The following is a 26,666-nucleotide window of genomic DNA, read 5'->3' as shown; positions in this document are numbered from 1 at the left end:
GTTTTTTTTCTCTAGTTTCTTTTCTCCTCTTCTACTTAGTTTTCTTTCTCTAGTTTTTTTTTCTCTCTAGTTTCTTTTACTCTAGTTTTTACTTCTATTTCTCTAGTGTTTTTTCTACTTAGTTTTTTTTCTCTAGTTTCTTTTCTCCTCTTCTACTTAGTTTTCTTTCTCTAGTTTTTTTTTCTCTCTAGTTTCTTTTACTCTAGTTTTACTTCTATTTCTCTAGTGTTTTTCTACTTAGTTTTTTTTCTCTAGTTTCTTTTCTCCTCTTCTACTTAGTTTTCTTTCTCTAGTTTTTTTTTCTCTCTAGTTTCTTTTACTCTAGTTTTTACTTCTATTTCTCTAGTGTTTTTTCTACTTAGTTTTTTTTCTCTAGTTTCTTTTCTCCTCTTCTACTTAGTTTTCTTTCTCTAGTTTTTTTTTCTCTCTAGTTTCTTTTACTCTAGTTTTTACTTCTATTTCTCTAGTGTTTTTTCTACTTAGTTTTTTTTCTCTAGTTTCTTTTCTCCTCTTCTACTTAGTTTTCTTTCTCTAGTTTTTTTTTCTCTCTAGTTTCTTTTACTCTAGTTTTTACTTCTATTTCTCTAGTGTTTTTCTACTTAGTTTTTTTTCTCTAGTTTCTTTTCTCCTTCTTCTACTTAGTTTTCTTTCTCTAGTTTTTTTTTCTCTCTAGTTTCTTTTACTCTAGTTTTTACTTCTATTTCTCTATGTGTTTTTTCTACTTAGTTTTTTTTCTCTAGTTTCTTTTCTCCTCTTCTACTTAGTTTTCTTTCTCTAGTTTTTTTTTCTCTCTAGTTTCTTTTACTCTAGTTTTTACTTCTATTTCTCTAGTGTTTTTTCTACTTAGTTTTTTTTCTCTAGTTTCTTTTCTCCTCTTCTACTTAGTTTTCTTTCTCTAGTTTTTTTTTCTCTCTAGTTTCTTTTACTCTAGTTTTTACTTCTATTTCTCTAGTGTTTTTTCTACTTAGTTTTTTTTCTCTAGTTTCTTTTCTCCTCTTCTACTTAGTTTTCTTTCTCTAGTTTTTTTTCTCTCTAGTTTCTTTTACTCTAGTTTTTACTTCTATTTCTCTAGTGTTTTTTCTACTTAGTTTTTTTTCTCTAGTTTCTTTTCTCCTCTTCTACTTAGTTTTCTTTCTCTAGTTTTTTTTTCTCTCTAGTTTCTTTTACTCTAGTTTTTACTTCTATTTCTCTAGTTTTTTTCTACTTAGTTTTTTTTCTCTAGTTTCTTTTCTCCTCTTCTACTTAGTTTTCTTTCTCTAGTTTTTTTCTCTCTAGTTTCTTTTACTCTAGTTTTTACTTCTATTTCTCTAGTGTTTTTTCTACTTAGTTTTTTTTCTCTAGTTTCTTTTCTCCTCTTCTACTTAGTTTTCTTTCTCTAGTTTTTTTTTCTCTCTAGTTTCTTTTACTCTAGTTTTTACTTCTATTTCTCTAGTGTTTTTTCTACTTAGTTTTTTTTCTCTAGTTTCTTTTCTCCTCTTCTACTTAGTTTTCTTTCTCTAGTTTTTTTTCTCTCTAGTTTCTTTTACTCTAGTTTTTACTTCTATTTCTCTAGTGTTTTTCTACTTAGTTTTTTTTCTCTAGTTTCTTTTCTCCTCTTCTACTTAGTTTTCTTTCTCTAGTTTTTTTTTCTCTCTAGTTTCTTTTACTCTAGTTTTTACTTCTATTTCTCTAGTGTTTTTTCTACTTAGTTTTTTTTCTCTAGTTTCTTTTCTCCTCTTCTACTTAGTTTTCTTTCTCTAGTTTTTTTTTCTCTCTAGTTTCTTTTACTCTAGTTTTTACTTCTATTTCTCTAGTGTTTTTTCTACTTAGTTTTTTTCTCTAGTTTCTTTTCTCCTCTTCTACTTAGTTTTCTTTCTCTAGTTTTTTTTCTCTCTAGTTTCTTTTACTCTAGTTTTTACTTCTATTTCTCTAGTGTTTTTCTACTTAGTTTTTTTTCTCTAGTTTCTTTTCTCCTCTTCTACTTAGTTTTCTTTCTCTAGTTTTTTTTCTCTCTAGTTTCTTTTACTCTAGTTTTTACTTCTATTCTCTAGTGTTTTTTCTACTTAGTTTTTTTTCTCTAGTTTCTTTTCTCCTCTTCTACTTAGTTTTCTTTCTCTAGTTTTTTTTTCTCTCTAGTTTCTTTTACTCTAGTTTTTACTTCTATTTCTCTAGTGTTTTTTCTACTTAGTTTTTTTTCTCTAGTTTCTTTTCTCCTCTTCTACTTAGTTTTCTTTCTCTAGTTTTTTTTCTCTCTAGTTTCTTTTACTCTAGTTTTTACTTCTATTTCTCTAGTGTTTTTTCTACTTAGTTTTTTTTCTCTAGTTTCTTTTCTCCTCTTCTACTTAGTTTTCTTTCTCTAGTTTTTTTTCTCTCTAGTTTCTTTTACTCTAGTTTTTACTTCTATTTCTCTAGTGTTTTTTCTACTTAGTTTTTTTTCTCTAGTTTCTTTTCTCCTCTTCTACTTAGTTTTCTTTCTCTAGTTTTTTTTTCTCTCTAGTTTCTTTTACTCTAGTTTTTACTTCTATTTCTCTAGTTTTTTCTACTTAGTTTTTTTTCTCTAGTTTCTTTTCTCCTCTTCTACTTAGTTTTCTTTCTCTAGTTTTTTTTCTCTCTAGTTTCTTTTACTCTAGTTTTTACTTCTATTTCTCTAGTGTTTTTTCTACTTAGTTTTTTTTCTCTAGTTTCTTTTCTCCTCTTCTACTTAGTTTTCTTTCTCTAGTTTTTTTTTCTCTCTAGTTTCTTTTACTCTAGTTTTTACTTCTATTTCTCTAGTGTTTTTTCTACTTAGTTTTTTTCTCTAGTTTCTTTCTCCTCTTCTACTTAGTTTTCTTTCTCTAGTTTTTTTTTCTCTCTAGTTTCTTTTACTCTAGTTTTTACTTCTTTCTCTAGTGTTTTTTCTACTTAGTTTTTTTTCTCTAGTTTCTTTTCTCCTCTTCTACTTAGTTTTCTTTCTCTAGTTTTTTTTTCTCTCTAGTTTCTTTTACTCTAGTTTTTACTTCTATTTCTCTAGTGTTTTTTTTCTACTTAGTTTTTTTTCTCTAGTTTCTTTTCTCCTCTTCTACTTAGTTTTCTTTCTCTAGTTTTTTTTTCTCTCTAGTTTCTTTTACTCTAGTTTTTACTTCTATTTCTCTAGTGTTTTTCTACTTAGTTTTTTTTCTCTAGTTTCTTTTCTCCTCTTCTACTTAGTTTTCTTTCTCTAGTTTTTTTTCTCTCTAGTTTCTTTTACTCTAGTTTTTACTTCTATTTCTCTAGTGTTTTTTCTACTTAGTTTTTTTTCTCTAGTTTCTTTTCTCCTCTTCTACTTAGTTTTCTTTCTCTAGTTTTTTTTCTCTCTAGTTTCTTTTACTCTAGTTTTTACTTCTATTTCTCTAGTGTTTTTTCTACTTAGTTTTTTTTCTCTAGTTCTTTTCTCCTCTTCTACTTAGTTTTCTTTCTCTAGTTTTTTTTTCTCTCTAGTTTCTTTTACTCTAGTTTTTACTTCTATTTCTCTAGTGTTTTTTCTACTTAGTTTTTTTTCTCTAGTTTCTTTTCTCCTCTTCTACTTAGTTTTCTTTCTCTAGTTTTTTTTCTCTCTAGTTTTTTTTACTCTAGTTTTACTTCTATTTCTCTAGTGTTTTTTCTACTTAGTTTTTTTCTCTAGTTTCTTTTCTCCTCTTCTACTTAGTTTTCTTTCTCTAGTTTTTTTTCTCTCTAGTTTTTTTTACTCTAGTTTTTACTTCTATTTCTCTAGTTTTTTTTCTACTTATTTTTTTTTCTCTAGTTTCTTTTCTCCTCTTCTACTTAGTTTTTCTTTCTCTAGTTTTTTTTTCTCTCTAGTTTCTTTTACTCTAGTTTTTACTTCTATTTCTCTAGTGTTTTTTCTACTTAGTTTTTTTCTCTAGTTTCTTTTCTCCTCTTCTACTTAGTTTTCTTTCTCTAGTTTTTTTCTCTCTAGTTTTTTTTACTCTAGTTTTTACTTCTATTTCTCTAGTTTTTTTTCTACTTATTTTTTTTTCTCTAGTTTTTTTTATTCTAGTTTTTAATTCTATTTCTCTAGTTTTTTTTTCTATTTTTCTAGTTAGTTTTTTGTCTAGTTTTTTTTTTGTCTTGTTTTTTTCTCTAGTTTTTACTTCTATTTTTCTCTTGTTTTTTTCTATTTTTCTAGTTAGTTTTTCTGTCTGGTTTTTTTTCTCTAGTTTTTACTTCTATTTCTCTAGTTTTTTCTATTTTTCTATTTGTTTTTTTTTTAGTTTTTTTCTATTTTTCTAGTTAGTTTTTTTTGTCTAGTGTTTTTTGTCTAGTTTTTTTTTCTCTAGTTTTTTTCTATTTTTCTAGTTTTTTTTTCTAGTTTTTCTTCTATTTCTCTAGTTTTTTTTCTAGTTTTTAGTTTTTCTTCTATTTCTCTAGTTTTTTTTCTAGTTTTCAAGTTTTCTGCTTAGTTTTTTTGTCTAGTTTTTTTTTCTAGTTTTTTCTATCTATTTCTCTAGTTTTTTTCTATTTTTCTTAAATTTAACAAAGAAAAAAGTCAAGCCACACACAGGTAGCCCAAGACAGACACAGGTAGCCCAAGACATAATACTTCGTCAAAAAAAATTTTCGGAGAATTTTAAAGAAATCTTTTTTTAGACGAAGTATTATGTGTCTTGGGCTACCTGTGTCTGTCTTGGGCTACCTCTGTCTGGATTGAACATTTTGGACAATTAAGAAGCCATTTTAGCATTCTAAGACAGTTTTTGAACAGTTAAAAAAGTGGTCAAAATTGGCCAAAAAGGTAAATCTTACCCCTTACCATTTTGGTAAATTTTGACCACTTTTTTAACTGTACAAAAACTGTCTTAGAATGCTAAAATGCTTCTTAATTGTCCAAAATGTTCAATCCAGAAAGAGGTAGCCCAAGACAGACAATGGTAAGGGGTAAGACTTACCGTTTTGGCCAATTTTGACCACTTTTTGATCGCTTCAAAAACCGACCAAATGTGCTCTAAAATGAAAGATATTAGTCTTAGGAAGCCATTTTTAGCATTTTAAAACAGTTTTTGAACAGTTCAAAAAGTGGTCAAAATTGACCAAAATGGTAAGGGGTAAGACTTACCGTTTTGGCCAATTTTGACCACTTTTTGATTCTTCTAAAAACCAACCAAATATGCTCTAAAATGAAAGATATTAGTCTTAGGAAGCAGCATTTTAAGACAGTTTTTGAACAGTTCAAAAAGTTATCAAAATTGACCAAAATGGTAAGGGGTAAGCCTTACCATTTTGGCCAATCTTGACCACTTTTTGAGTGTTCCAAAAACTGACCAAATGTGCTCTAAAAGGAAAGATATTAGTCTTAGGAAGCCATTTTTAGCATTTTAAGACAGTTTTTGAATAGTTCAAAAAGTGGTCAAAATTGACCAAAGGGGTAAGAAGTAAGACTTACCGTTTTGGCCAATTTTGACCACTTTTTGATTCTTCTAAAACCAACCAAATATGCTCTAAAATGAAAGATATTAGTCTTAGGAAGCAGCATTTTAAGACAGTTTTTGAACAGTTCAAAAAGTTATCAAAATTGACCAAAATGGTAAGGGGTAAGACTTACCGTTTTGGCCAATCTTGACCACTTTTTGATTGTTCCAAAAACCAACCAAATACGCTCTAAAATGAAAGATATTAGTCTTAGGAAGCCATTTTTAGCATTTTAAGACAGTTTTTGAACAGTTCAAAAAGTGGTCAAAATTGACCAAAATGGTAAGGGGTAAGCCTTACCATTTTGGCCAATTTTGACCACTTTTTGAGTGTTCCAAAAACTGACCAAATGTGCTCTAAAAGGAAAGATATTAGTCTTAGGAAGCCATTTTTAGCATCTTAAGACAGTTTTTGAACAGTTCAAAAAGTTATCAAAATTGACCAAAATGGTAAGGGGCAAGACTTACGGTTTTGGCCAATCTTGACCACTTTTTGATTGTTCCAAAAACCAACCAAATACGCTCTAAAATGAAAGATATTAGTCTTAGGAAGCCATTTTTAGCATTTTAAGACAGTTTTTGAACAGTTCAAAAAGTTATCAAAATTGACCAAAATGGTAAGGGGTAAGACTTACCGTTTTGGCCAATCTTGACCATTTTTGATTGTTCCAAAAACCAACCAAATACGCTCTAAAATGAAAGATATTAGGCTTAGGAAGCCATTTTTAGCATTTTAAGACAGTTTTTGAACAGTTCAAAAAGTGGTCAAAATTGACCAAAATGGTAAGGGGTAAGCCTTACCATTTTGGCCAATTTTGACCACTTTTTGAGTGTTCCAAAAACTGACCAAATGTGCTCTAAAAGGAAAGATATTAGTCTTAGGAAGCCATTTTTAGCATCTTAAGACAGTTTTTGAACAGTTCAAAAAGTTATCAAAATTGACCAAAATGGTAAGGGGCAAGACTTACCGTTTTGGCCAATCTTGACCACTTTTTGATTGTTCCAAAAACCAACCAAATACGCTCTAAAATGAAAGATATTAGTCTTAGGAAGCCATTTTTAGCATTTTAAGACAGTTTTTGAATAGTTCAAAAAGTGGTCAAAATTGACCAAAATGGTAAGGGGTAAGACTTACCGTTTTGGCCAATTTTGACCACTTTTTGATTCTTCTAAAAACCAACCAAATATGCTCTAAAATGAAAGATATTAGTCTTAGGAAGCCATTTTTAGCATTTTAAGACAGTTTTTGAAAAGTTAAAAAAGTCGTCAAAATTGACCAAAATGGTAAGGGGTAAGCCTTAGGAATTCTAGCGCGCGGTTTGCTCTAATCGGCTTGACTGAGCTGTAATAGCGTGGATTTAGACGGATGTAGGTTTTAATGATTTGCGCTGGGCCTTCTAAAGCCATAAATAAATTCCACGCTTGCATACAATTAGCCAGGAACTCAAATAATGAAACACTACTTTTTACACAAGCCTTAAAAAAAATAGGTAAGCCTTACCATTTTGGCCAATTTTGACCACTTTTTGAGTGTTCCAAAAACCGACCAAATGTGCTCTAAAATGAAAGATATTAGTCTTAGGAAGCCATTTTTAGCATTTTACGACATTTTTTTCAAAATAATAGCAATAATAGAACAAAATGATTAGTAGTCATCTAAGGCAGTCATCTCAGGCAGTCATCTCAGGCAGTCATCTCAGGCAGTCATCTCGGGCAGTCATCATCTCAGGCAGTCATCTCGGGCAGTCATCTCGGGCAGTCATCTGGGGCAGTCATCTCAGGCAATCATCTCGGGCAGTCATCTCAGGCAGTCATCTGAGGCAGTCATCTCGGGTAGTCATCTCAGGCAGTCATCTCAGGCAGTCATCTCGGGCAGTCATCTCAAGCAGCCGTCATCTCAGGCAGTCATCTCGGGCAGTCATCTCGGGCAGTCATCTACGGCAATCATCTCAGGCAATCATCTCAGGCAGTCATCTGGGGCAGTCATCTCAGGCAGTCATCTCGGGCAGACCATAGAGTATAGCCCCGTTTACAGGGTCACAGTTAATCTATTCACGGATCTATTTTAGAAAATTTTCGACTGAAATCGTTAATTTTGGGTGAAATTTACGAATTTTTCAATGTTCAAAAAAGAAATCAAATGCGCTTAAAAAGGAAAAAAATTCCGTAGAAAATTCCACTTTATGCTAAAATTTCCATAAGATGTGGAAATTTCCATAGATATAGAAACACTGCACTGGTGTGACCACAAGAGTCGAAAAATTGAGTCGAGGGCTTAGTTAAAGCCGGTTTTCCACTAGCGATATTTTTCGCGCGAAGCGACTTTATTACTTTGTATTTGAGCAATTTGTTCCAGATGGTTGCAGTTGAGAGCTCTGGAACAAAAGTAAAATGTCGATTCGCGCGAAAAATATCGCTGGTGGAAAACCGGCTCAAGACATTGCTCATGTGGTCATGGTGGTGTTGGTGATTGTGGTATAAGTGCTGTTTCATTGCGACTGCGCGCGGTTTCTTAATAATTAATTTGGCTTTTTCTCGCTTTACAATAGCGTTTAATTTTATTTAATAAACCGTCAGTTTTACAATGGCTTATTTTTGAGATTATAAAGAGGATTTTGCTGTTGAATTCTGAAACCTTGCTATCATGAAAGGCTCCATGTCATAGCTTGGTCTTAAACTGAATGCCAACTCGAACAAAATCTTTCCAATTACTGGAGAAATTTTGAACCCCGTACCTGTGAAAAACAAACAATAATGCACACTTGTAGGAATAGGTTATATGCACCGTATTTCCAACTCTAGCAATACCTCTCACTCATGAAATATGAAATTACCTGAAAATCCAACTCCAATAACGATGTTGTGAAACTGTGGATGTTGGTCTAATATGCAATTGTCATCTGGTGATACCTGAAACAGCAGACTAGAGTTTTTAAATCAGATTTCACTGAAATCACCAAGCACCATTTCGGACAATAGTAAGACTATCATCTGACATATCAGAGGAAGTAAAGCCCCTGTTACACGGTGCAATTTTTCTTGCAACTTGCAATGCAATTCTACTTTTAAGAGATGTAAATTAGTGAAGAGGCTTCAAAATGTAAGTGTAAGAAAAGCTATGGACTGTAATAAAGACAAAAGTTCGGTAGTTGCCAAATTTACATCTCTCAAAAGAATTGCATTGCAAGTTGCAAGAAAAATTGCACCGTTTAACATGGCCTTAATTAATCACAAAAAATATCAAACTTACAGAATAAATACAGTGTTCCACTATACTTGGTCTAGCCTCAACCCCCATGATATGACGACTCACATATTCTGATGCATTCTTTTCAAGATCAGTGTGATCAGCCATATCCCGAGCATCAGGATCGACAATAGGTCCACCATGTATCGCAAACTAGAAAAAAATTTAATCGAGCAAGTTTAGAACAGCTAGATAGAGCTATACAGTTTAAATAGACATATATAAACTTAGTTTAATTTAGATTTCCTCCTGTAGTATCAGCGGATGAATGCAAGATGATCCTTTCTGGACATTAGGGAAGGATTGTGTTAAATTATAATTAATACCAGTAGCGTCGCCAGCTATATAAGTGGCGGGGACTTATTCATATATTCGTGTTTTACATTATTAATTTCTTTTCAAATTGATTGTTTTAACGGTCTGTAAACATGAATATATGAATATGTCCACCCCAAGTACTTAACGATGCTGGCAATGCCACTGATTAATACCTTTATCATTCCAGGGTATTCATAACAGGGCAGACCATAAACTAATCCACCGAATGTGTCCAAACATTGAGACGTATAGTCAGCAAAACAAGGGTAGTTATCTTCAGCTGCAAAACCAGATTGTTTCACCTTCCAATAGAATACGGTTGTACGGACAGGCTGAAAGAGAACTCTACAAATTATTACAATGGACAAACAATTTGCAATCAAAAGGGTGTTTTCCTGGTCACACATGTGACAATCCTATTCTATTTTGTTACATGCAAAATATGAAGCCTGAAGAAACAGCAATGTCAGGTGTGTGACCAGAGAATTATCCAAAAGGGTAAATATTTTTTCAGGGATAGATTTACTGGAGGGTGCACAATACAAATCTGCAGGTTATGTACAAAAATAAGAGCCCAATAATAAGAATTTTGTCTGCATCTTTGTCTTAATTTTATATTAATATATAACCAACATATATTCTAAAATTCCTGATAACTGGTGCTAGTACCATATCCAGCTCATGCCCAACAGCAACTGGTATGCACCCCCTAATATGAAACCAGCATGAATGCATTCCTATACTATTTTCAACCAACCTTCAAATCTAGGTTCATTCCCAGAGGTTTGAGAAGCGAATTTGCCCAAGGTCCTTAAAAAAAATGGCAGAATGACTAAGGATTTTATCTATGGTTGTACTTGATACACAAAAGCTAGCATCTTCTCATAATACAATTAAACTTCAGACTTTGATGTCTAACTTGTGAAAAGGGACAGTGCTTTTTGTTGAATTATATATTGGGAAGTATAACTTTTCTTTCATCTTTTTACCTGGCGTCAAAATCAGCCTCCTTGTCTTGTACAATCCTTTGCTTGTCTTGACTTGCACAATATTTCCTGGGATGATGTCCATTACTTTTTCATTGTCTTGCAGAACTCCACCATATTCCTTGAACTGGCTCTACAAATGAAAGGCTATAGAATTATATTATGTCATCTTCTATATATAGTTCATTGCATAATCATTACATCGCATATTTCAAGTCAAAATTACATCCGTACTGTACTAGGATTAACCTTCTGAAAGATACAGGGGTCTTATCATAACAGACCTTTCTAAGCATCAGGCTTTTCAGACAACACAAATAGTTGTAGGTCAAAGTCAATAGACCATTCTGAAAATGACATCAAGCATGGAACATCTGATGTTACAAAAAGTTTGATTTGCTCAACAAAACTAACAAGGGTAACCAAACTTCCTCTAATGTCTGGCTTATTGTGTTTGACAACATTATGAGAAAGGTCTGTAGGCAATACCTGGACAGCCTGAAGGCATTTATTTGCTAATAGGATCCCACCGGTTGGTTCAAGCAATCCACGCATATCAGGAGGATAGTTAAACATGTATTTTTCTTTCAATTCTTTGTTGTTAACAGGGTTTGGTCTCAACGCCATTTGCTGCCAAATAATCTCTCATTTTATTTATTGCTGTATAGGGAGGAGAGTCAACTGTGAGGTAGCCGCAGTTGCTAGAAAAAAGGAAGAACAGTTCAGAACTGATAGAGTTATCCAGTATAAATAAAGTTAGTTTAGTTTAGGTATCCTTCTGTAGTAACACTAGATCAATAAGAGATGATCCTCACTGGACCTCTAGGAAGAACAGTTTGGAACTGATAGAGCTATCCAGTATAAATGAAGTTAGTTTAGTTTAGATATTTATATATAAAACATAACTTCTGGTGACAATCGCTTACATGAAGAGTTTTTCATTTGCCATCCGTTCAATCTGTTCCCACATTGCAAACGCCTCCGGCATCATATCAGCGTAATGTTTTACATCATAGGAATGGCGTGTAACCCTTGACTGTCCATGAGAACTACCTCGACCATGTGGGAGTAAGAACTAAACCAGAATACTGTATTTATTGTGATGATAAGGATAGCAATCATATGCATGACGCATTGGGTGTTAGAATGAACCTGTTAAAATGATCTGTCTAACCTCACAGGGGTGACACAGCATTCATCTCAAAAATGAGTGTACTAATTAATGATGGATGGCTCATATCTGATTAAAGCCCGTTTTCCACTAGGTGAATTTATTTGCGCGAACAGATTAAATGTAGGAAGCGATTCCACTTTTTCGCGGCGAATTTTTTCGCAAACCATTCACATCACCGGATTTCAGATATCGCAAAGCGTCGCGCGAATAAATTCGCCTAGTGGAAAACGGGCTTAAAGATCGACACAGACCGGACGCGATGCGGCAACGCGACGCGAATTTTCAGTTTTCAGAAACATATAAATTAAATCCCGGAAGCGAGATTTGGAATCTATGGACGCCAGAGCACCCAAAATGTATTATTGTTACGTAATCCACAAGAAATATAATAATAGTCTAAAATTTATTTGATTTGAAAATATAAATATCGTTGTTGCAAATTCGCGTCGCGTTGCCAATTCGCGTCCTGTCTGTGCAGGCCTTTACAGCTCGGAACTTTACAACATACCTGTTCTAAACACAAGGTCTTTTTGCCAAGTGAGGCTGCATATCTTGCAGTATTACTGCCCACTATGCCTGCCCCAACAACAATACAATCCCAAATTTCATCTTGCATCTTATTCTGTTGCATACTTTAACAAATTTTCTCCGACGCGAGTTCAGAAATGAAAGCAAAATAATTTGTCAAATAACTCAAATTGTAACATAAAACCATGTTCAAATGCACTATGGTCACAGTTTCACCAAATCAAATCCTAAATACACAAATTTAATCCTCGGGATTAGGTTAGGTTTTTCTTAGGTAACCCTAATCCAAAACCTAGGTTCCCAAACTTAAACTCGAGGATTAAATTCGTGTATTTAGGATTTACTAAATTTCAAAAAAAATACACAGGATATTTTGGTGCAAAAACAACGAAATATGATGAGTGGGTTGTGGAAACACATGCATTGTCTTGATACAATGTTACAATTTGCAAATTGTTTACATTCCTGGTGAATTAGAGGGAAAATTGCGACATTCATTGTAAGATGGAAAATAAAATTTGGGATTGTATTGTTGTTGGGGCAGGCATAGAGGGTAGTAATACTGCAAGATATGCAGCCTCACTTGGTAAAAAGACCTTGTGTTTAGAACAGGTATGTTGCTTCAGGCTGTTATAAATCTATATAAGAGAGACAATGCATGGTTGCCGTCTTCACTCACACACCAGTCTGCAGAGTTGGGCAAAACTCACACATGTGTTTTATATGTAATTTGGACTAGCAGCTAGCAGGTTAGATCATGGGCTTGAGCTTTCTATGAGATGATTCTCCAAATAACTATCATATCATATCAAGATTGATAGCAGGTATAAATGTTATTGTTTTACTGGAAACTAGCATGGAAACAAAATTTCCAGACATTCAGACTATCTATGCATTAAAAATGTGGAATAATTTCATAGAAATAATCTATAGAGGTCTACGCAGTGTCGATTATGTTTGTTAGCAGCCCACTCAGTCCATATCATGTATCAAATGTTTTCAACTAGTCTTCAACTGGTAGAAGGCTAGATGGCAAAATTGTAGTAGACAAATTGCAGGCATTTCACAACTCTCACACTTTCCACTAAAATTAGTTGTGATTACAAAAACTATACAATTACCACAACATTTGGTTTATAGTTTCCGCTTCCCCATGATCGAGGCAGTTCTCATGGACAGTCGAGAATAACACGTCATTCCTATGATCAAAAATATTACGCTGATATGATGCCGGAGGCGTTTGCAATGTGGGAACAGATTGAACGGATGGCAAATGAAAAACTCTTCATGTAAGTGATGTTACAGTTTATAGCAATACAAAATATTTATTCATCCAGTGTTACTATGTACAGGAGAAAACCTAAAATAAACTTTATTGATATTGGATAGCTCTATCAGTTTTAAACTGTTATTCATAATGCCATTTTCATTCATAATGCAGTTGTTTAATATACTGTTTTTAGCAACTGTGGTTGCCTAACTGTAGACAAACCACCTTACACCGAAATCAATCATATTAAAGATAATTTGGCAGCAAATGGCATCGAGACCAAACCTGTTAACAACGAAGAATTGAGAGAAAAATTCAGATTAAACTACCCTGCAGATAGACAAGGTTTGCTCGAACCAACAGGTGGAATGCTGTTAGCAAGTAAATGCCTACGAGCTACCCAGGTATCAACCTCAAACATTGTCAATCATTGGATTCATGGAGATTTGGAATCAAATTTAGTAAAGGGATATAATTCTATATATTGTTGTCCTTGTAGAGCCAATTCACAAAATATGGTGGAGTGTTAAGAGATAATGAAACAGTAACTGACATCATTCCTGGTGATATTGTTCAAGTAAAGACAAGTAAAGGGTCGTACGAAACACGGACACTGATTTTGACGCCAGGTAAAAAGTGATGGCTGCCCGTGAATAATTTCATAATTTATTCACTCTTATTAACATGTAGTGTCATTTTGTTAAGGGTCTTGGGCCAGCTCTCTTCTGAAACCTTTGGAAATCAATCTGGATTTGAGGGTTAGTATACAATACCTCACTTACCTTCGATTGCAATGTCTTGTACCATGTGTTATAGTAAGTTTTCACACTTTTTTTCAGCCTGTACGTACAAGTGTTTTCTATTGGAAAGTTATGCAATCTGGTTTTGCAGCTGAAGATAACTATCCTTGTTTCATTGACCATACTACAACTGGTGGAGTTTATGGTCTGCCTTGGTATGAATACCCTGGAATGATAAAGGTATAAAGATATTCAAATATAATGTATTATTTTTGAATAGTTCTTCTTAGAGATCTAATAAGGATCATATCTTATTGATGCAGTGTTACTAAAGCAGGAAACTTAAACTAAACTAACTTTATTTACACTGGATATTGGATAGCTCTATCAGTTTTAAACTGTTCTTCCTAGAGGTCCAGTAAGGATCATCTCTTATTGATCCAGTGTTACTACAGAAGGAAACCCAAACTAAACTAACTTTATTTATACTGGATAGCTCTATCAGTTCTAAACGGTTTCCATTTATTAATTTTTCTTAGTTCTGTGGACATGGTGGACCTTTGATCGATCCTGATTCTAGGGATGTAGTTGATCATAGCTACCTGCGAAGGATGACGTCAGAATATGTGAGTCGTCATATCATGGGGGTTGAAGCACAACCTAGTATAGAAGAGCATTGCATTTACACAGTAAGTTTACTAAAGCTTTCTATTTTTTTTAAATAGTCTGTTTGTCACCACTTGAACTTCATTTCCTAGTGCTTGGCTTGGAAACTCAGTCATTTTGTTTGTTTAAGGAAACACCTGATAAGGATTGCATATTAGACTGTCATCCAAAGTTTGGCAATATTGCAATTGGAGTTGGCTTCTCAGGTAATTCAATGTTGTTAATTGACTCTTCTCAATGATGTGAAATGTGGATAGCTTGATGTTTTGATGTTTTCATTTAAGGTTATTTCGAGAATGGTATATATATGCATTCAACTATTTGAGGGTATAAGTAAAGTGTGCATCATTTTTTATTCTGCAGGTTCTGGGTTCAAAATTTCTCCGGTAGTTGGAAAGATTTTGTTCCAGTTGGCATCTGGCTTGAAACCAAACTATGATATGGAACCTTTCAAAATAGCAAGATTTAAGAATTCGAAATCCTCTTTATAATCTCAATGATAGACCTGTCATTAGTATAAAACTGGTGATTTATTAAACTATTGCACACTACTGTATTCAGTGTATTGTAATATAAAAATTGTATCACAATTAATGGTGATTATAGTCTAATTGTTACTATGACTGTTTATTCTGCTCATTAGCATATTTTGTGTTCATTCACAGGTTCTGAGGCCACGCACATTTCTTAAATGATTTTACAATTCCCGATTTAGTTCGGATTTTTGTAGCTATTCTCATATGAGATATTAAGAATGGAATCATATATTATTTGGTGAAATATTTTGAGTCACTAATCATATAAACTTTTGTGGTAGTCTGTGGTGATTCTATAAAGTGACACCATAGAATAGAACTGGTATATTCAATTCCCCATCTAATTTTTGATTTAACCGTTAAGGATGAAATCATAAAGCTAGACGTATGATATATACATTTTAACCAAACTTACCTTGTCCATCATCGTGAATTGACTTGGATACTGTTGGTTTGGTATAGGAAGTTCAGCTTTACACCATAACTTCTTCACTCCGCCATTGTGAGGGGTTAAAATATAACTTTAAATAACAAAGATAGCACATTAAGGACGTGCTCTCCACCTTTTACTATTAAGCATGCTACCAAATCCCTCAAAAAACAATAATTTTTTGCAGTTTGGGTTTTAAATTTTGCAAAATAAAAATTCTGAAATTTTCCCGCCAAGACATTTTAGAGACATCGATATCTGGGTACAGCGGAGGATTATACATCCCAAATTCACCTCAATTATCTCTCAATTATTCTAATCTACCCTCATCTATCATAGAATACCCTCCAGCTCATTTTCAAGTTCAAATTCCAACTTGTAAACTTTCTTTTTCAAAAAAAAGTGAAAGAAAAAATGAGTGACCACGATTTTTTGGGCGGTAAACCTTATTCTAGCGCTATCATTGTTGCCGTATACTTTGTTTTGTTCCTGCTCGTTGTATTCTATTGCTTTGTTGCGAGACGGAATCGTTCATGGGTTGAATTCCGTGGAAAAAGAGTGCTTCTTATAACCGCCCATCCGGATGATGAATGTATGTTTTTTGGACCAGTAATTTATCATGCTTCCAAAGAGGCTGCCTCATTCTCTCTTCTTTGTATGACTAAAGGTAAAAAAGAGAAAAATTGATAAGGAAATACTTCCTAAGAAGTATGTTTACACAATCGTGTTGACATTGCAGCCCTTGGCCCAGATCAATAAACCTTTATTTTTCTCCAAAGGGGATTTTAATAACGAGGGCGAACAAAGGAAACAAGAGCTTCTGAAAAGTTGTAAGATACTTGGCATAAAAAATGTGACGACTTTGGACAATAAGTATGTGCCTAAATGTACAATACATGGTAATGTGAATATTTTTATGTACTGATATACAGGGTGTCCCAAAAAATGTCCCCTCTATTGAAATCAAGCCTTTCTTATTGCAACATCATATTGCATGAACCGTTCTCTAGGATGATAGTTGATGATCCTAATCAAATGTGGAATGACGGTTTAGTCAGTGATGTTTTGCTTCAGCATTTCAGAACTCACAAGATTAACGCTGTAAGTATACTAATAAAACCAATTTGATAATGGAATAGCATCTTTTTAAACACATCAGCCCTTGGAAATTCTCCTGCACTCTAGGAAAAGTGTGCACTACTCTCCTATATTTCTGCCCTCCCCTCTATCCTAATGGAGATTTCCTCCCGAGCCTACTTATTTTTTAAACAACCCTCTCCATTTTCAAGGTGATAACCTTTGACGACTATGGTGTGTCAGGACACAACAATCACATATCAATCTACCAAGGAATGAGACGCCTGATTGATCAACGCTCGCTACCGCATGCGATCTCTGTATACACACTGGATAGTGTGACGTTGGTGAGGAAATATATTTTTATCCTGGATCTTATTTGGAGCTATCTCACTCGACAACTGGTCTATGTTTCTGGTTTGAGTCATGTCTGGCATTGTCAGGTACCACTACAAAGACCTTATTGAGATGTCTCTTTTGTGTAGTTATAAGCTGCACATAGTTTTCAAAACCTTTAACTAGTTGTATTTTATGTATTCCAGCAAGCAATGGCAGCCCACAAAACACAATATGTTTGGTTCAGGAAACTATATGTGATCTTCTCTCGTTACATGATTATCAACACGCTCACTCAGATCTGGGGGTATGAAAATAAATAAACCCCATTATGGCTGGACAACCCTGGGAACAAGTTTAGATTGGAAGAAAAACATGAAAACAAAGATGATTAATATTTATATAAAACTTTTGTGGTTTAAAGTTCCAATCAACGTTTGCAAAGATGCAATGCAGTTTATATTTTAACACGTAGTTTGCATAAAACATTTTCTTATGTACTACATATGCAACATATGCAAAATTGGTGATATTGAATGCAATTCAAACGAAAAACGAGACTATTCACCAGCCTCATTATACCTCGTTTCCATTGCATTCAACGCAGCCAAAATGCAAAGTTCAAAACAGGTTGAAATCAGGTATCTATATATTAACGCCTTTTGTTTTGACCATGCTCTATTGTCGGTGAATAAAAGATATTTGGGATTTGAAACAAAGCTCTTTCTCATCTAATATCACCGACAATAGAACATCCCGACATTCAGCGTCATGTGGAAACCAAGAATATGTGCACGCGTAACGTTTTCGAGCCTTTTCACATTCGTTTTCACACCAAAAAGGTTTCAAACACTGTCAATTCACGATAGAAGTTGAAGCTAATTTAGTCGGTATACAACGTATTTCGTTGTGTGGACAGGGCGTGTAAATAATAAAATAATAAAATAGACAAAAAAGATGTTGAAAACGACGCTCGTGTGCACATGTGTCAAAGTTTTATGTTTTGACCGTACGTATTTTTTATTTTTCCCATTTCGTTTCATGCATGCAACGTGATTAGTTTACGTTTCTATGGCAACATGTTGCCAATGTAAATATCGTATTTATGATTATGTTACCTGTAAAGGCGTTTTATTTTTTTTTATATAAGGCATTCGTTACTTTGTTAATATATTTAGTTCTGTTGATACAAAAAGAAATAAAGATGATGTATTTATTCTTTTAATAAAAACGCATTTATCTTCACCAACTCTAGTATTAGATTTCTTATCAGTATATGTTACATTGTCATCAGTATGTCTATGCTGTCATCAGTATAATATGTTATATTGTCATCAGTATTATATGTTATATTGTCAGCTGTGACACCTGCGACCGTGTCCGCTCACAGCAGAAGTTTCTTAGTTGAGTACTCGAAAATGAACTCAACCACTTTCAACTGTTCATTCACGGAAATTTGCATGTGAATTTGCTAGTTTTATATCCGAGAAACCGAAATTGTTTCATAAGAGTGTAGATTGATTGCATTAGTCACTTAGTAGTGCATTGCAAAAGCAACTTCTCAAAAACGCGTTTCCTGAATTCATTCGTCATGACTCTAAACTAAAGGCTTTTTTCCACTTACGCGTTTTTCGTACACGCACGTTAAAGTCTAAATCCTTATATAGGTTATCTTTGAAAAAACTAAGTGAATAAATCGAAGGAACTTAGTTTTCTGCATATTTTAGTATGCATTAGTTTACCTAGATATTAAATAATAAAAATTTACGAAAAGCATTTAAAATTTTACGCACGTGTACGTGCGTATAAAAAACGCGTAAAAAGTGGAGAGCAGCCTTTAACGGCAGGAAGCTACGCCCAAGGACGCACGTCCCAGGAAGCAAATTTGGTTCCAATGTTTAATAACGTCTTTAAGGTGTGGTGGACAACTCAGGATACACTTTTCACGAGGTTTTCAGGCACAAGCGAGGTAGCTATTGCGTCACAGCTTCCAAGATTTCCTTTCGGAATAAAATCATATTTGCGGATGTCGTAATACATGAGATCGAAAGTTCGCGTCGCGTTGCCAAAACTAGGCCTAATATAACACTCGCATGAAAATCAACTTTTGCTCTTTGAGAGGAATCGATCCTGTGCCCTCAAACCCTCAAACCACATAATCCGGCTTGTACATTTATATCCGACTCTTCAAAGCGCATGCACGCACGTTTTTAAATATTGGTACTTTGGCACATTTTGGAATCGAATCAGAAACATGAAATTAAGTAAACATGCAGCGAACCAGTGTTGAATAACATATTATAACAACTTTAGTCGAGACTTAGGTCAGAGTCAGACAGACGTTTATCGAATTCCAACTGTTAGCTTTTGTCTTCAGCAATGGAACCTGCTATTTCCATGGTTGCCAAACGCCTTGTTTATTGACGTTGCCTAGAGTAAAAAGCATTGCCTTTGACCGCATAAGTTCGTGGCAAAACGAGTTCAAAACGTTATATATATAAGATACAGGTGTTTGGTTTCCTTTTTCAAACTGCGAAACGTTGGACACGCAAACGTCGTCAATTTTTTTAGAGTCGTAGCTACGTTTTCTACTTTTCAAACTATATACTAAAATGGCGGGCAACTTGTCGAAGAATATGGCGATTGGGGCGGGTGTTATCGGATTCATTCTGATAAGTTGTGGATTGGGGTGCGCCGTCGCCGGCTTCGTGTGGACGGCTTATGGAAAAGGAGCCCAAGGAATTTGGTCCGGAATTTTCGTAAGTTTTCTAGTCATCAAAGTAGTACTGAATGTTGCATGTGTTTTACTGAAATGAAAGTATCTCTTAAGTTTCTTCTTGCTCGAAGCTTTGCCTGGGGTTACGGACTCGAAACATTACTTATTCGTCTTGAAAATTTAACTAAATAGCGAACAAAATGTTGAAAAAACTACATAAAATCGGCTAATGCTATATTAATAGTCCAATACCGAACTTGCATATATATGTTTCAAGGAAAATTTTTCACAATGCATATTGTGAAATGCGTATTATGAGGTAAAAAAACTTTCTGTTATTCATTTTAACGTAGAGTGAATTTTTCGCGATGCTAAATTCGTGGTATTTTGTTTTGACATAGGTGGGAAGAACTTTCAAAAGCAGCAAATTTAGTAATTTAGTATACAACATTATGACTTAATGAGTATATACAGAAGAACTTTTAAAAGCAGAAAATTTAGTAATTTAGTATACAACATTATATGACGTAATGAGTCCAGCGCTGCACATTTCATTTTTAGTTTCAACGAGTTGTTTTTTTAGTGTTTTGCGTGTTAAATATCTAGTTAATGCTATGTATTTATATTCCTACCGAAACTAACGGTAGTATAACAACTTTATAACTACGTTGAATACATCGTATATGTCATCGTAGCCATGACTACGCGATGACACAGCTCTAAACGGCTAAATATATAGGCCCTACCTGTTATTACATGGAGGCTGTTTGTTGTGGTTAATCTACTCCTGTGACTCATGTATACACTTGCTATATTTACCAAACACTGCATGGCTTGGCAGTATAGGTAACACTCCACCCCGGTCGTTGCTATGGCTAAAAAGAAACATATGTATCAATAACTATATCAAGAATATCAACCCACTTAAAATAGTAAAATAGCCGTTCCTATGAATGTGAATTGCAGTTTATTGCATTCAACACAAAATTGTTTATAAAACCCTTTTCAGCAATGAAAATATGCGTTGTTCTGCAAATGGAACACTTTTATAACGTAAATATTATAGCTAAGAAAACAGAAATAGTCAATGCAGAAAAGACTGGGATACAACGAAACAAAGACTCACTTTCACTTATCTTTATGTATCTTTTACTACTTTAGATGATTGTGGTCGGAGCATTTGGCGCGGTCACTTTGTGTACTAAAATGAAAGGAATTGTAAGTGCCTTTTCGTAAATATATTTATAGTTATTTGAAAACGATATTTCTTTCTTATCTCCCTAGAAGTTAGAAACAGCGTGCATATACCTTAACTGACGCTTCTTTCTTCTGACAAATTCCAATCTGACCTTTTCAGATGATCGTCTTTTTGGTCATGTGCATCATCGATATGATTCTCAACGCTATCCAAGCAATTATTGCCGCGATCGTCCTTGCTCTTGTGGGACTGTTTAAAGATGCTCTAGATAATGATAGATGTTCAGAATACAGGGGACAATGTACTTGCCGATTAGAAGGGGACACGTCGGGAGTAGATGCGAATACTTTTACTTGTACGTATTAATTATCACAAAACTATTGGGATAGGGCAAGTGTACCCTTAACCGTAAAAACTGATGGGGATAAGTTAGCTTAGGTTGTAGTAACACTGGATCAATAAGAGATGATCCTTACTGGACCTCTAGGAAGAACAGTTTAGAACTGATAGAGCTATCCAGTATAAATAAAGTTAGTTTAGTTTAGGTTACCTCCTGTAGTAACACTGGATCAATAAGAGATGATCCTTACTGGATCTCTAGGAAGAACAGTTTAGAACTGATAGAGCTATCCAGTATAAATAAAGTTAGTTTAGTTTAGATTTCTTCCTGTAGTAACACTGGATCAATAAGAGATTATCCTTACTGGACCTCTAGGAAGAAATGCTTGGAGAAGTTTAGCCTGCATGTGTATAATAGATAATCCACCTACAAAAACGTATAACGAAATATATACTTTCAGTCGATGGCTGTGATGATATTGATGTTATGATGGCAAGCATGAGAGCTGTGGTTGCGTTCTCTATCCTTGGTATAATTGCAACATTTGCTGGTTCTATCATTGGTTGCATCGGAGCCTGTTGTGACAAGAGCGGGCCGGATGTAAGCATGTCTTGAATCTTTACTGTTTGATCTTTAGTCTTTACTGTATTTGATGGATCACGTTTTTGCAAGAAGATGCTAACGTTGTATTATTTTGCTCTCTATGTAGACACCTGGAGTGGTTGTCATTCAACAGGGGCAACCAATGCAAACGACAACTGTGCAAACCTTTCACCATGGCGCACCACAGCCACCCCCACCTCACCAGCCATATCCTCCTGCCGACAACCAGCCGTATCCTGCTGCCAACAACCAGCCATATCCTGCTGCCGACCCTGAAAGTGGATTAACAAACCCGGGATATTAATTATTAAGTAATATGTTTATATATTGTGAACTGTTTTTAAAACATAAAAAAGCTTCAAAAGAAGCCGCGCTTCAAACACAACTGCACTATACTAATTCAAACTAAAAATAATGAAATATTAGGAAATAACTGTAATAATGTTCCTCTAAAGCCGAGACATTCGAGTGTCCATCCTGAGCACTTCATTTTGTACGGTTTTTTTAAACAACTTAATTAATTCGTCATTCACTGAATGGATATCGCGGGCAGATATACAGGAGACGGTAGACCAGCCAACGATCTCATAAAGGCAACAAAATAAGTGAATAGATCGTAAATAGATCGTTCCAGTTCGTAGCTATTTCGTCAGGTTGGGTAGAGGAATGGACGTCGTTCCATGTGCCCTGCAGGTTTGCAACAATAGTAGGCGAAAGATTTAAAGAAATATTACGAGGGGATTATAAGTATCCATTTTTCTATTTGTAATATACTATCTTGTATGAAATATTTTTTACATTAGTTGTATAGTAAAATGCAATACACTTCATGCCTAAATATTTGTGTGATCGTGTAGTTAATTGTCCTCGTTGTGTATCGAACCACTTTTCACGGCCCATACTTTATATTTACATGCCGTTTCAAACTGGCAGCGAATGCTTTCTCGTGCAGAAATCAGATTGTAGTTTTCTTCCGAAAGAAAATTGCATTTCTTTCTTCCATTATACACAGTCGTCTTGTAATTGAACGCAAATAAACAGAATTGAAAGTGAGTAGTATACCCTAAACAGCATTGTTTAAAAAGGCCAATATTTCACCCCTAAAAGACCCACCAACTAAACTATGATATTCACATAATTGCGTATTGATTCTCAACAGCGCGTACACGTATCGGCTGCTGATTGGCTGACGTGGACGGCAGTCGTACAGAGCCTCCTTGAATAACCGCTGTCCTAGTCAGCCTACTGGCCTGTACACTGTGCGCTCGCCTTAGTCCATCAGAGCGATTTGACCTCAAGGGTAAGGTACGGCGCGGGGCGACATCGCTCTCCCCGGTGTTCACGCAAAAGTTTGTAAGCATGACGTCAGACGGACCGCCACTCTCCAGGGGAATGGGATTAGACCGGAAATGTTCGAGCATCTCGAAGAGGCTTGGGAACCACAGATGTTGTACCCGACAATGACCGTCGGCGTTTAATGAAAGTCTCAAGTGCTGGAAAGAAAATCAAGGGTATCATTAACATATCTAGATATTTCCCTAGGGGGGGAGGGGATGGGGACAAGTAATCGCTCGTTAGCTTCTATCGAATGACGAAATCCCGCAAGAAAAATTGCAGGTGTAAAAGATGAGCCACAAACCTTTGCGCGTCCTTGAAAGTTGAAGGTGAGAACGTAGTCTCCTTGACGTGTCTCGCTCTGACGTATAAGAAATATCCCATGCCATTGCTGCCCCCCCTGAGACACCAGGTGCGAGGCTTCGAGCCGCGAGAGCGTGCCGTGAAACCAAGGGTATGGGGCGAGCGGATGATTTTCTCCCGTAAACGATATCCAGTCTTGAGTCTCCTCCGTCGGGAGGATGTCGGATTCCTCCGACGAGGCTGTCGGATAAACATCGTGTTAGACAAAACATCATCATATCTTGCACGGAAAATTATGCGGAATTTATTAAACATTTTCGGAGGAAAGATCTTTCGTTCTTACCTCTTGCGATATTAACATCCGGACTGGGAGGTGGTGTCTCGCTAGATACACCAAAGAATGTCTCATGTTGCTCTTCACCCCTGTGTGGTGGGTCTGTATCATTCATCAAGTGTGAACGTGGGGGTAAGGCAGGGGGTGGTGACCCCGCAACTGGTGGGGCCGAATCTAGGAAAGAGAAAATCAACATTGGGTTCTTTGTGTGCATCTCTCTCTCTGGATCTAAGAGGGGAGGCTGTGGATATACAGCGGAAATTTACCTCTTCTTACTATAAAAATCGTAACTTCTTATTGACATGCTTAAGAAGGCATTACCCTTGCATATTGACATAATATGCCTGAAGAAAGTCATCGAATATAAACATTCTTGCAATTAAAAGAAATAAATTATTTTACTGGACTTACATCGAGGTTCTGATGTAATTTCTTCTCCCACAACATTGTCCTGTCGACTGGGAGGCATACGTCGCAAACCTGAAATCCATTCATTAGGTGTTAAAAAGCTTCATAATTGGATTTGCTACTTATTTGGTCAAGCCACTAATCTGTCATTAAAGATGTTTGTAGAAGGACAGTATATTGGAAAATGACTTAATATAAGCGTGTTAATACAAGCTGCTGAACATGTGGACAATCATACATACTTGTGTTTTGCTCAGTCGGTAAGGAGACCAAAAGGGGTCCATCTCTGCTGTGTGAATGTGATGAACTGTTATTCTCTGGTGGTGTTGGCAAAGATGGTATCATTGGTGCACTTGTCGTTGTTGGGCTAAAAAGAGAACAAATACATCACTGTGTGAGTATTCCTTGGCCAATTTTCCTGCAAGGGTTGCAAACAATTCTGTTTGAAGAGGAACATTTTATAATGTACCTTGTTGGTCCTCCCTGATCCTCCTCCATACAATGACGTATCTCATCAAGCCAAGTGTTCATCTCGTATTTATTGCTTGCCCTTAACATGTACTCTTTTTTGTTCACAGCCTTTATAACAAATACATGATCACCATCTGGCATCTCCAAAATACTTGCTGGCCTCGCTTCATGAATTAAGAAGCAAAATATACCATTCTTTGGTTTCACCGCCTGTTGTGATAATAATTTTTTTTTAATAAATTTCTCAGTAAATAAAATCTTAGAAAGACAACTACAGTGAATTTCTCACACAGTGTTTGTCAAAATAGTTTTGAAGTTAATTTCAGTTTACAAACTGGTAGCGAATTAATGGCTTTGTTTACAAACCAAACTTTCAAATTTGATGTATAAGGTTTTGAATTTCACAACAAAATCTGGAATACTTGGGCAAGTAATATGAAAATGACTGTAAGCCAGACTGCCAGAGACTCAAAAATTATAAAACCACTCAACCACGAAATGGGCATATAAAAGGTTCTTTTATCAATTATATAATTATACCAAACTAATTTTAGATTAATAATTGTTTAGGAACTAAGGTTTCGACAAGGAAAACGAAGCTGGTGACTCATATAAGTCATATTTGTTCTTCTATTTGCATACAGCCAGGGGTATGAATTTGAATGACAGATGTAAGGCTTATCATGCAAACGCCAAACTCATTGTATGCTAATACACGCTGATAGCAATCTTACACAATTATTTTGAAATATCAGAAATTTTACTGTACAATTTCGCATGGGATATACACACAACCGAAAATAACCTAATCAAAATTAATTTTCTTTGTAGATTACGAACTCTGATCATGTTTTTTCACGATCATTTCAACCGTACGTGCCGCCGGGTCGAGCTACTTTAAAGCTTCCTCTTTGATCGGATCTGCTCTCAAACAGCTGTGTTTCGTTTATCTGTCGTGTTAAGTACACTTAGAAAAAACGTATTTGAAATATTCTCTTCGAATAGTTAAGAAAATAGGAGAAAACTGCGTATAGTGACGGTGACTTTTGCCAAAAAAAATTGGCGATCGCTCACCCAAATATGTCAAAGACATGTATCAAATTTATGCAAAAACACTTCAAATATGCAGAAGTCAATTATACTGGTGCATAAACAACACTTTATTTGTGCATTATACAAATATTATGTGGAATTTGTTGATCTTTTACGAGAAATAAAAGTCCTGAACATTTTCTGTTTGCCAAGACATGAAATCTTACCTTAGGTGGTGCGTAGAATTCTAGCATGAAGCCTCCCGGGGCTTTGTAGAGAAGTACCCGACACTTTTGCCAAAAAAACTCTTCCAAATCCGCCCCTGAGTCTAAATTGACTAGATAATCTAGTATACCGTCTTTCTTGATCTCATTTGGTGGTCTTTCCTGGTCAAGACTTAAATTCGGTGGTCTAAATCTACCATGATCATGAAGACTTCCGTTCGTCTGATGTAAGGCAGTATCAACGTGAGTCGCACTGTTTGTCCTCTTAAACAACTGTCTGAAGTTAAATTTTGATCGTGGTTTCCCTTGCTGGTCTTGTCCGTTCACCTGTTGGCTGTTCGGGCCGCTCGGAGGATAATTCAACTCGTTTGAAAATGGCCCTGGTGAATCAGGATCACTGAAATCGGCCCAAGTCGCATTGATAAGCTCAGCCGAGAATGTTTGATTAAAGCATTCAATGAATTTCTTCGCGAATATATTCGCAGAACTTATGCCATCATACACGGGGTTGTTGTCCACAAAATGCTTGACTTCTTTCGCAAACTGCCTCGCTGCATTCTCACCATGTTTCCGACAAAAGTCCTCCCATCTTATTCCATTTGGGTCACGATTCATACTTTGTTGTGACACAGCAAGGAACTCCGCAAGGAATCGTGTTTTTACAGAGAAATTTTTCTCCAAACGTTAAAGCTATTCACATGAACTTCGACATTATACACCGGTATTTAGAAAACACGAAATTACGACCAAATTCGGGCAAAAACGGATGATTTATAAGGCTTGAATGATCAAAGTGATCAAATGATTTTATTATATCAACTGCGAGTCATTGACTTATTTCGTTCTTCAATGTGTCTCAAATTACACCAGAGCCTTCGGACAACCAAAACAAATACTAGAATACTTTGTGTAATTCAAGCAAAAGGACAAGCGACTCACTGAACTTTATATTGAATCTGAATGGGAATTTCCTAACCTCCCAATACTTCATC

The 26,666-nt window shown here is 35.2% G+C and overlaps 5 protein-coding genes and 1 long non-coding RNA gene across 8 annotated transcripts; 3 read left to right on the top strand and 3 right to left on the bottom strand.

Annotated features, from left to right (window-relative positions):
- Positions 1-7,260: 7,260 nt before the first annotated feature.
- Positions 7,261-13,797, bottom strand: LOC114523575 (peroxisomal sarcosine oxidase-like). Of its 3 annotated transcripts, none has more exons than XM_028544544.1 (9): positions 11,636-11,849; positions 10,880-11,028; positions 10,443-10,654; positions 9,957-10,086; positions 9,725-9,777; positions 9,141-9,299; positions 8,653-8,802; positions 8,237-8,312; positions 7,261-7,462 (listed from the first exon to the last, which is right to left on the bottom strand). In XM_028544544.1, exons 3-9 carry the CDS (start codon positions 10,578-10,580, stop codon positions 7,455-7,457), a joined length of 714 nt encoding a protein of 237 aa, XP_028400345.1. In that variant the 5' UTR covers positions 10,581-10,654; positions 10,880-11,028; positions 11,636-11,849; the 3' UTR covers positions 7,261-7,454. The 3 variants fall into 3 exon arrangements, with proteins under 3 accessions (XP_028400345.1, XP_028400343.1, XP_028400344.1); XM_028544542.1 differs by lacking the exon at positions 7,261-7,462 and adding an exon at positions 7,792-8,137; XM_028544543.1 differs by lacking the exons at positions 7,261-7,462; positions 10,880-11,028; positions 11,636-11,849 and adding exons at positions 7,792-8,137; positions 13,708-13,797.
- Positions 12,079-14,879, top strand: LOC114523574 (peroxisomal sarcosine oxidase-like). The gene is made up of 9 exons (XM_028544541.1): positions 12,079-12,267; positions 12,796-12,944; positions 13,119-13,329; positions 13,425-13,554; positions 13,631-13,683; positions 13,765-13,905; positions 14,205-14,354; positions 14,462-14,537; positions 14,695-14,879. The coding sequence occupies exons 1-9, from the start codon at positions 12,160-12,162 to the stop codon at positions 14,820-14,822; spliced, it is 1,146 nt and encodes a 381-aa protein (XP_028400342.1). The 5' UTR covers positions 12,079-12,159; the 3' UTR covers positions 14,823-14,879.
- Positions 14,880-15,665: 786 nt separating this feature from the next.
- On the top strand, positions 15,666-17,937 carry LOC114523576 (N-acetylglucosaminyl-phosphatidylinositol de-N-acetylase-like). Its single transcript, XM_028544545.1, has 5 exons — positions 15,666-15,964; positions 16,077-16,170; positions 16,308-16,398; positions 16,587-16,817; positions 16,917-17,937. Exons 1-5 carry the CDS (start codon positions 15,712-15,714, stop codon positions 17,031-17,033), a joined length of 786 nt encoding a protein of 261 aa, XP_028400346.1. The 5' UTR covers positions 15,666-15,711; the 3' UTR covers positions 17,034-17,937.
- Positions 15,871-20,819, bottom strand: LOC114523578. Its single transcript, XR_003687037.1, has 4 exons — positions 20,735-20,819; positions 20,553-20,627; positions 20,173-20,301; positions 15,871-15,958 (listed from the first exon to the last, which is right to left on the bottom strand). It is a non-coding gene; the product is annotated as an uncharacterized LOC114523578 (long non-coding RNA).
- On the top strand, positions 18,608-22,401 carry LOC114523577. The gene is made up of 5 exons (XM_028544546.1): positions 18,608-19,469; positions 20,588-20,644; positions 20,784-20,979; positions 21,425-21,564; positions 21,674-22,401. The coding sequence occupies exons 1-5, from the start codon at positions 19,323-19,325 to the stop codon at positions 21,869-21,871; spliced, it is 738 nt and encodes a 245-aa protein (XP_028400347.1). The 5' UTR covers positions 18,608-19,322; the 3' UTR covers positions 21,872-22,401.
- LOC114523573 (SH2B adapter protein 1-like) lies at positions 22,320-26,558 on the bottom strand. Its single transcript, XM_028544539.1, has 7 exons — positions 25,678-26,558; positions 24,417-24,628; positions 24,190-24,314; positions 23,951-24,019; positions 23,549-23,713; positions 23,207-23,445; positions 22,320-23,060 (listed from the first exon to the last, which is right to left on the bottom strand). The coding sequence occupies exons 1-7, from the start codon at positions 26,287-26,289 to the stop codon at positions 22,698-22,700; spliced, it is 1,785 nt and encodes a 594-aa protein (XP_028400340.1). The 5' UTR covers positions 26,290-26,558; the 3' UTR covers positions 22,320-22,697.
- Positions 26,559-26,666: the final 108 nt, after the last annotated feature.

Source organism: Dendronephthya gigantea, unplaced genomic scaffold (genome assembly GCF_004324835.1).
Source record: "Dendronephthya gigantea isolate DGI-Jeju-01 unplaced genomic scaffold, DenGig_1.0 000028F, whole genome shotgun sequence".
Classification (NCBI taxonomy): domain Eukaryota; kingdom Metazoa; phylum Cnidaria; class Anthozoa; order Malacalcyonacea; family Nephtheidae; genus Dendronephthya; species Dendronephthya gigantea.
The sequence above is the reverse complement of the archived record's forward strand: the minus strand, read 5'-3'. Positions and strand labels throughout refer to the sequence as shown.

Excerpts from the sequence above, each read along its gene's own strand:
- LOC114523576 (XM_028544545.1), top strand. The coding sequence starts at position 15,712 with ATGAGTGACCACGATTTTTTGGGCGGTAAACCTTATTCTAGCGCTATC. Across the intron at positions 15,965-16,076 it reads TCTTCTTTGTATGACTAAAG|GGGATTTTAATAACGAGGGC; the intron begins GTAAAAAAGAGA and ends TTTTCTCCAAAG. Across the intron at positions 16,171-16,307 it reads GTGACGACTTTGGACAATAA|GATGATAGTTGATGATCCTA; the intron begins GTATGTGCCTAA and ends ACCGTTCTCTAG.
- LOC114523573 (XM_028544539.1), bottom strand. The coding sequence starts at position 26,289 with ATGAATCGTGACCCAAATGGAATAAGATGGGAGGACTTTTGTCGGAAA. Across the intron at positions 24,315-24,416 it reads GATCAGGGAGGACCAACAAG|CCCAACAACGACAAGTGCAC; the intron begins GTACATTATAAA and ends TTCTCTTTTTAG. Across the intron at positions 23,446-23,548 it reads GGATGTTAATATCGCAAGAG|CCTCGTCGGAGGAATCCGAC; the intron begins GTAAGAACGAAA and ends TTTATCCGACAG.
- LOC114523574 (XM_028544541.1), top strand. The coding sequence starts at position 12,160 with ATGGAAAATAAAATTTGGGATTGTATTGTTGTTGGGGCAGGCATAGAG. Across the intron at positions 12,945-13,118 it reads GCAAATGAAAAACTCTTCAT|CAACTGTGGTTGCCTAACTG; the intron begins GTAAGTGATGTT and ends TACTGTTTTTAG. Across the intron at positions 13,684-13,764 it reads AAATCAATCTGGATTTGAGG|CCTGTACGTACAAGTGTTTT; the intron begins GTTAGTATACAA and ends ACTTTTTTTCAG.
- LOC114523575 (XM_028544543.1), bottom strand. The coding sequence starts at position 10,580 with ATGGCGTTGAGACCAAACCCTGTTAACAACAAAGAATTGAAAGAAAAA. Across the intron at positions 9,778-9,956 it reads GAGGCTGATTTTGACGCCAG|GACCTTGGGCAAATTCGCTT; the intron begins GTAAAAAGATGA and ends ATTTTTTTTAAG. Across the intron at positions 8,138-8,236 it reads TATTGGAGTTGGATTTTCAG|GTACGGGGTTCAAAATTTCT; the intron begins GTAATTTCATAT and ends TGTTTTTCACAG.
- LOC114523577 (XM_028544546.1), top strand. The coding sequence starts at position 19,323 with ATGGCGGGCAACTTGTCGAAGAATATGGCGATTGGGGCGGGTGTTATC. Across the intron at positions 20,980-21,424 it reads AGATGCGAATACTTTTACTT|TCGATGGCTGTGATGATATT; the intron begins GTACGTATTAAT and ends ATATACTTTCAG. Across the intron at positions 21,565-21,673 it reads GTGACAAGAGCGGGCCGGAT|ACACCTGGAGTGGTTGTCAT; the intron begins GTAAGCATGTCT and ends CTCTCTATGTAG.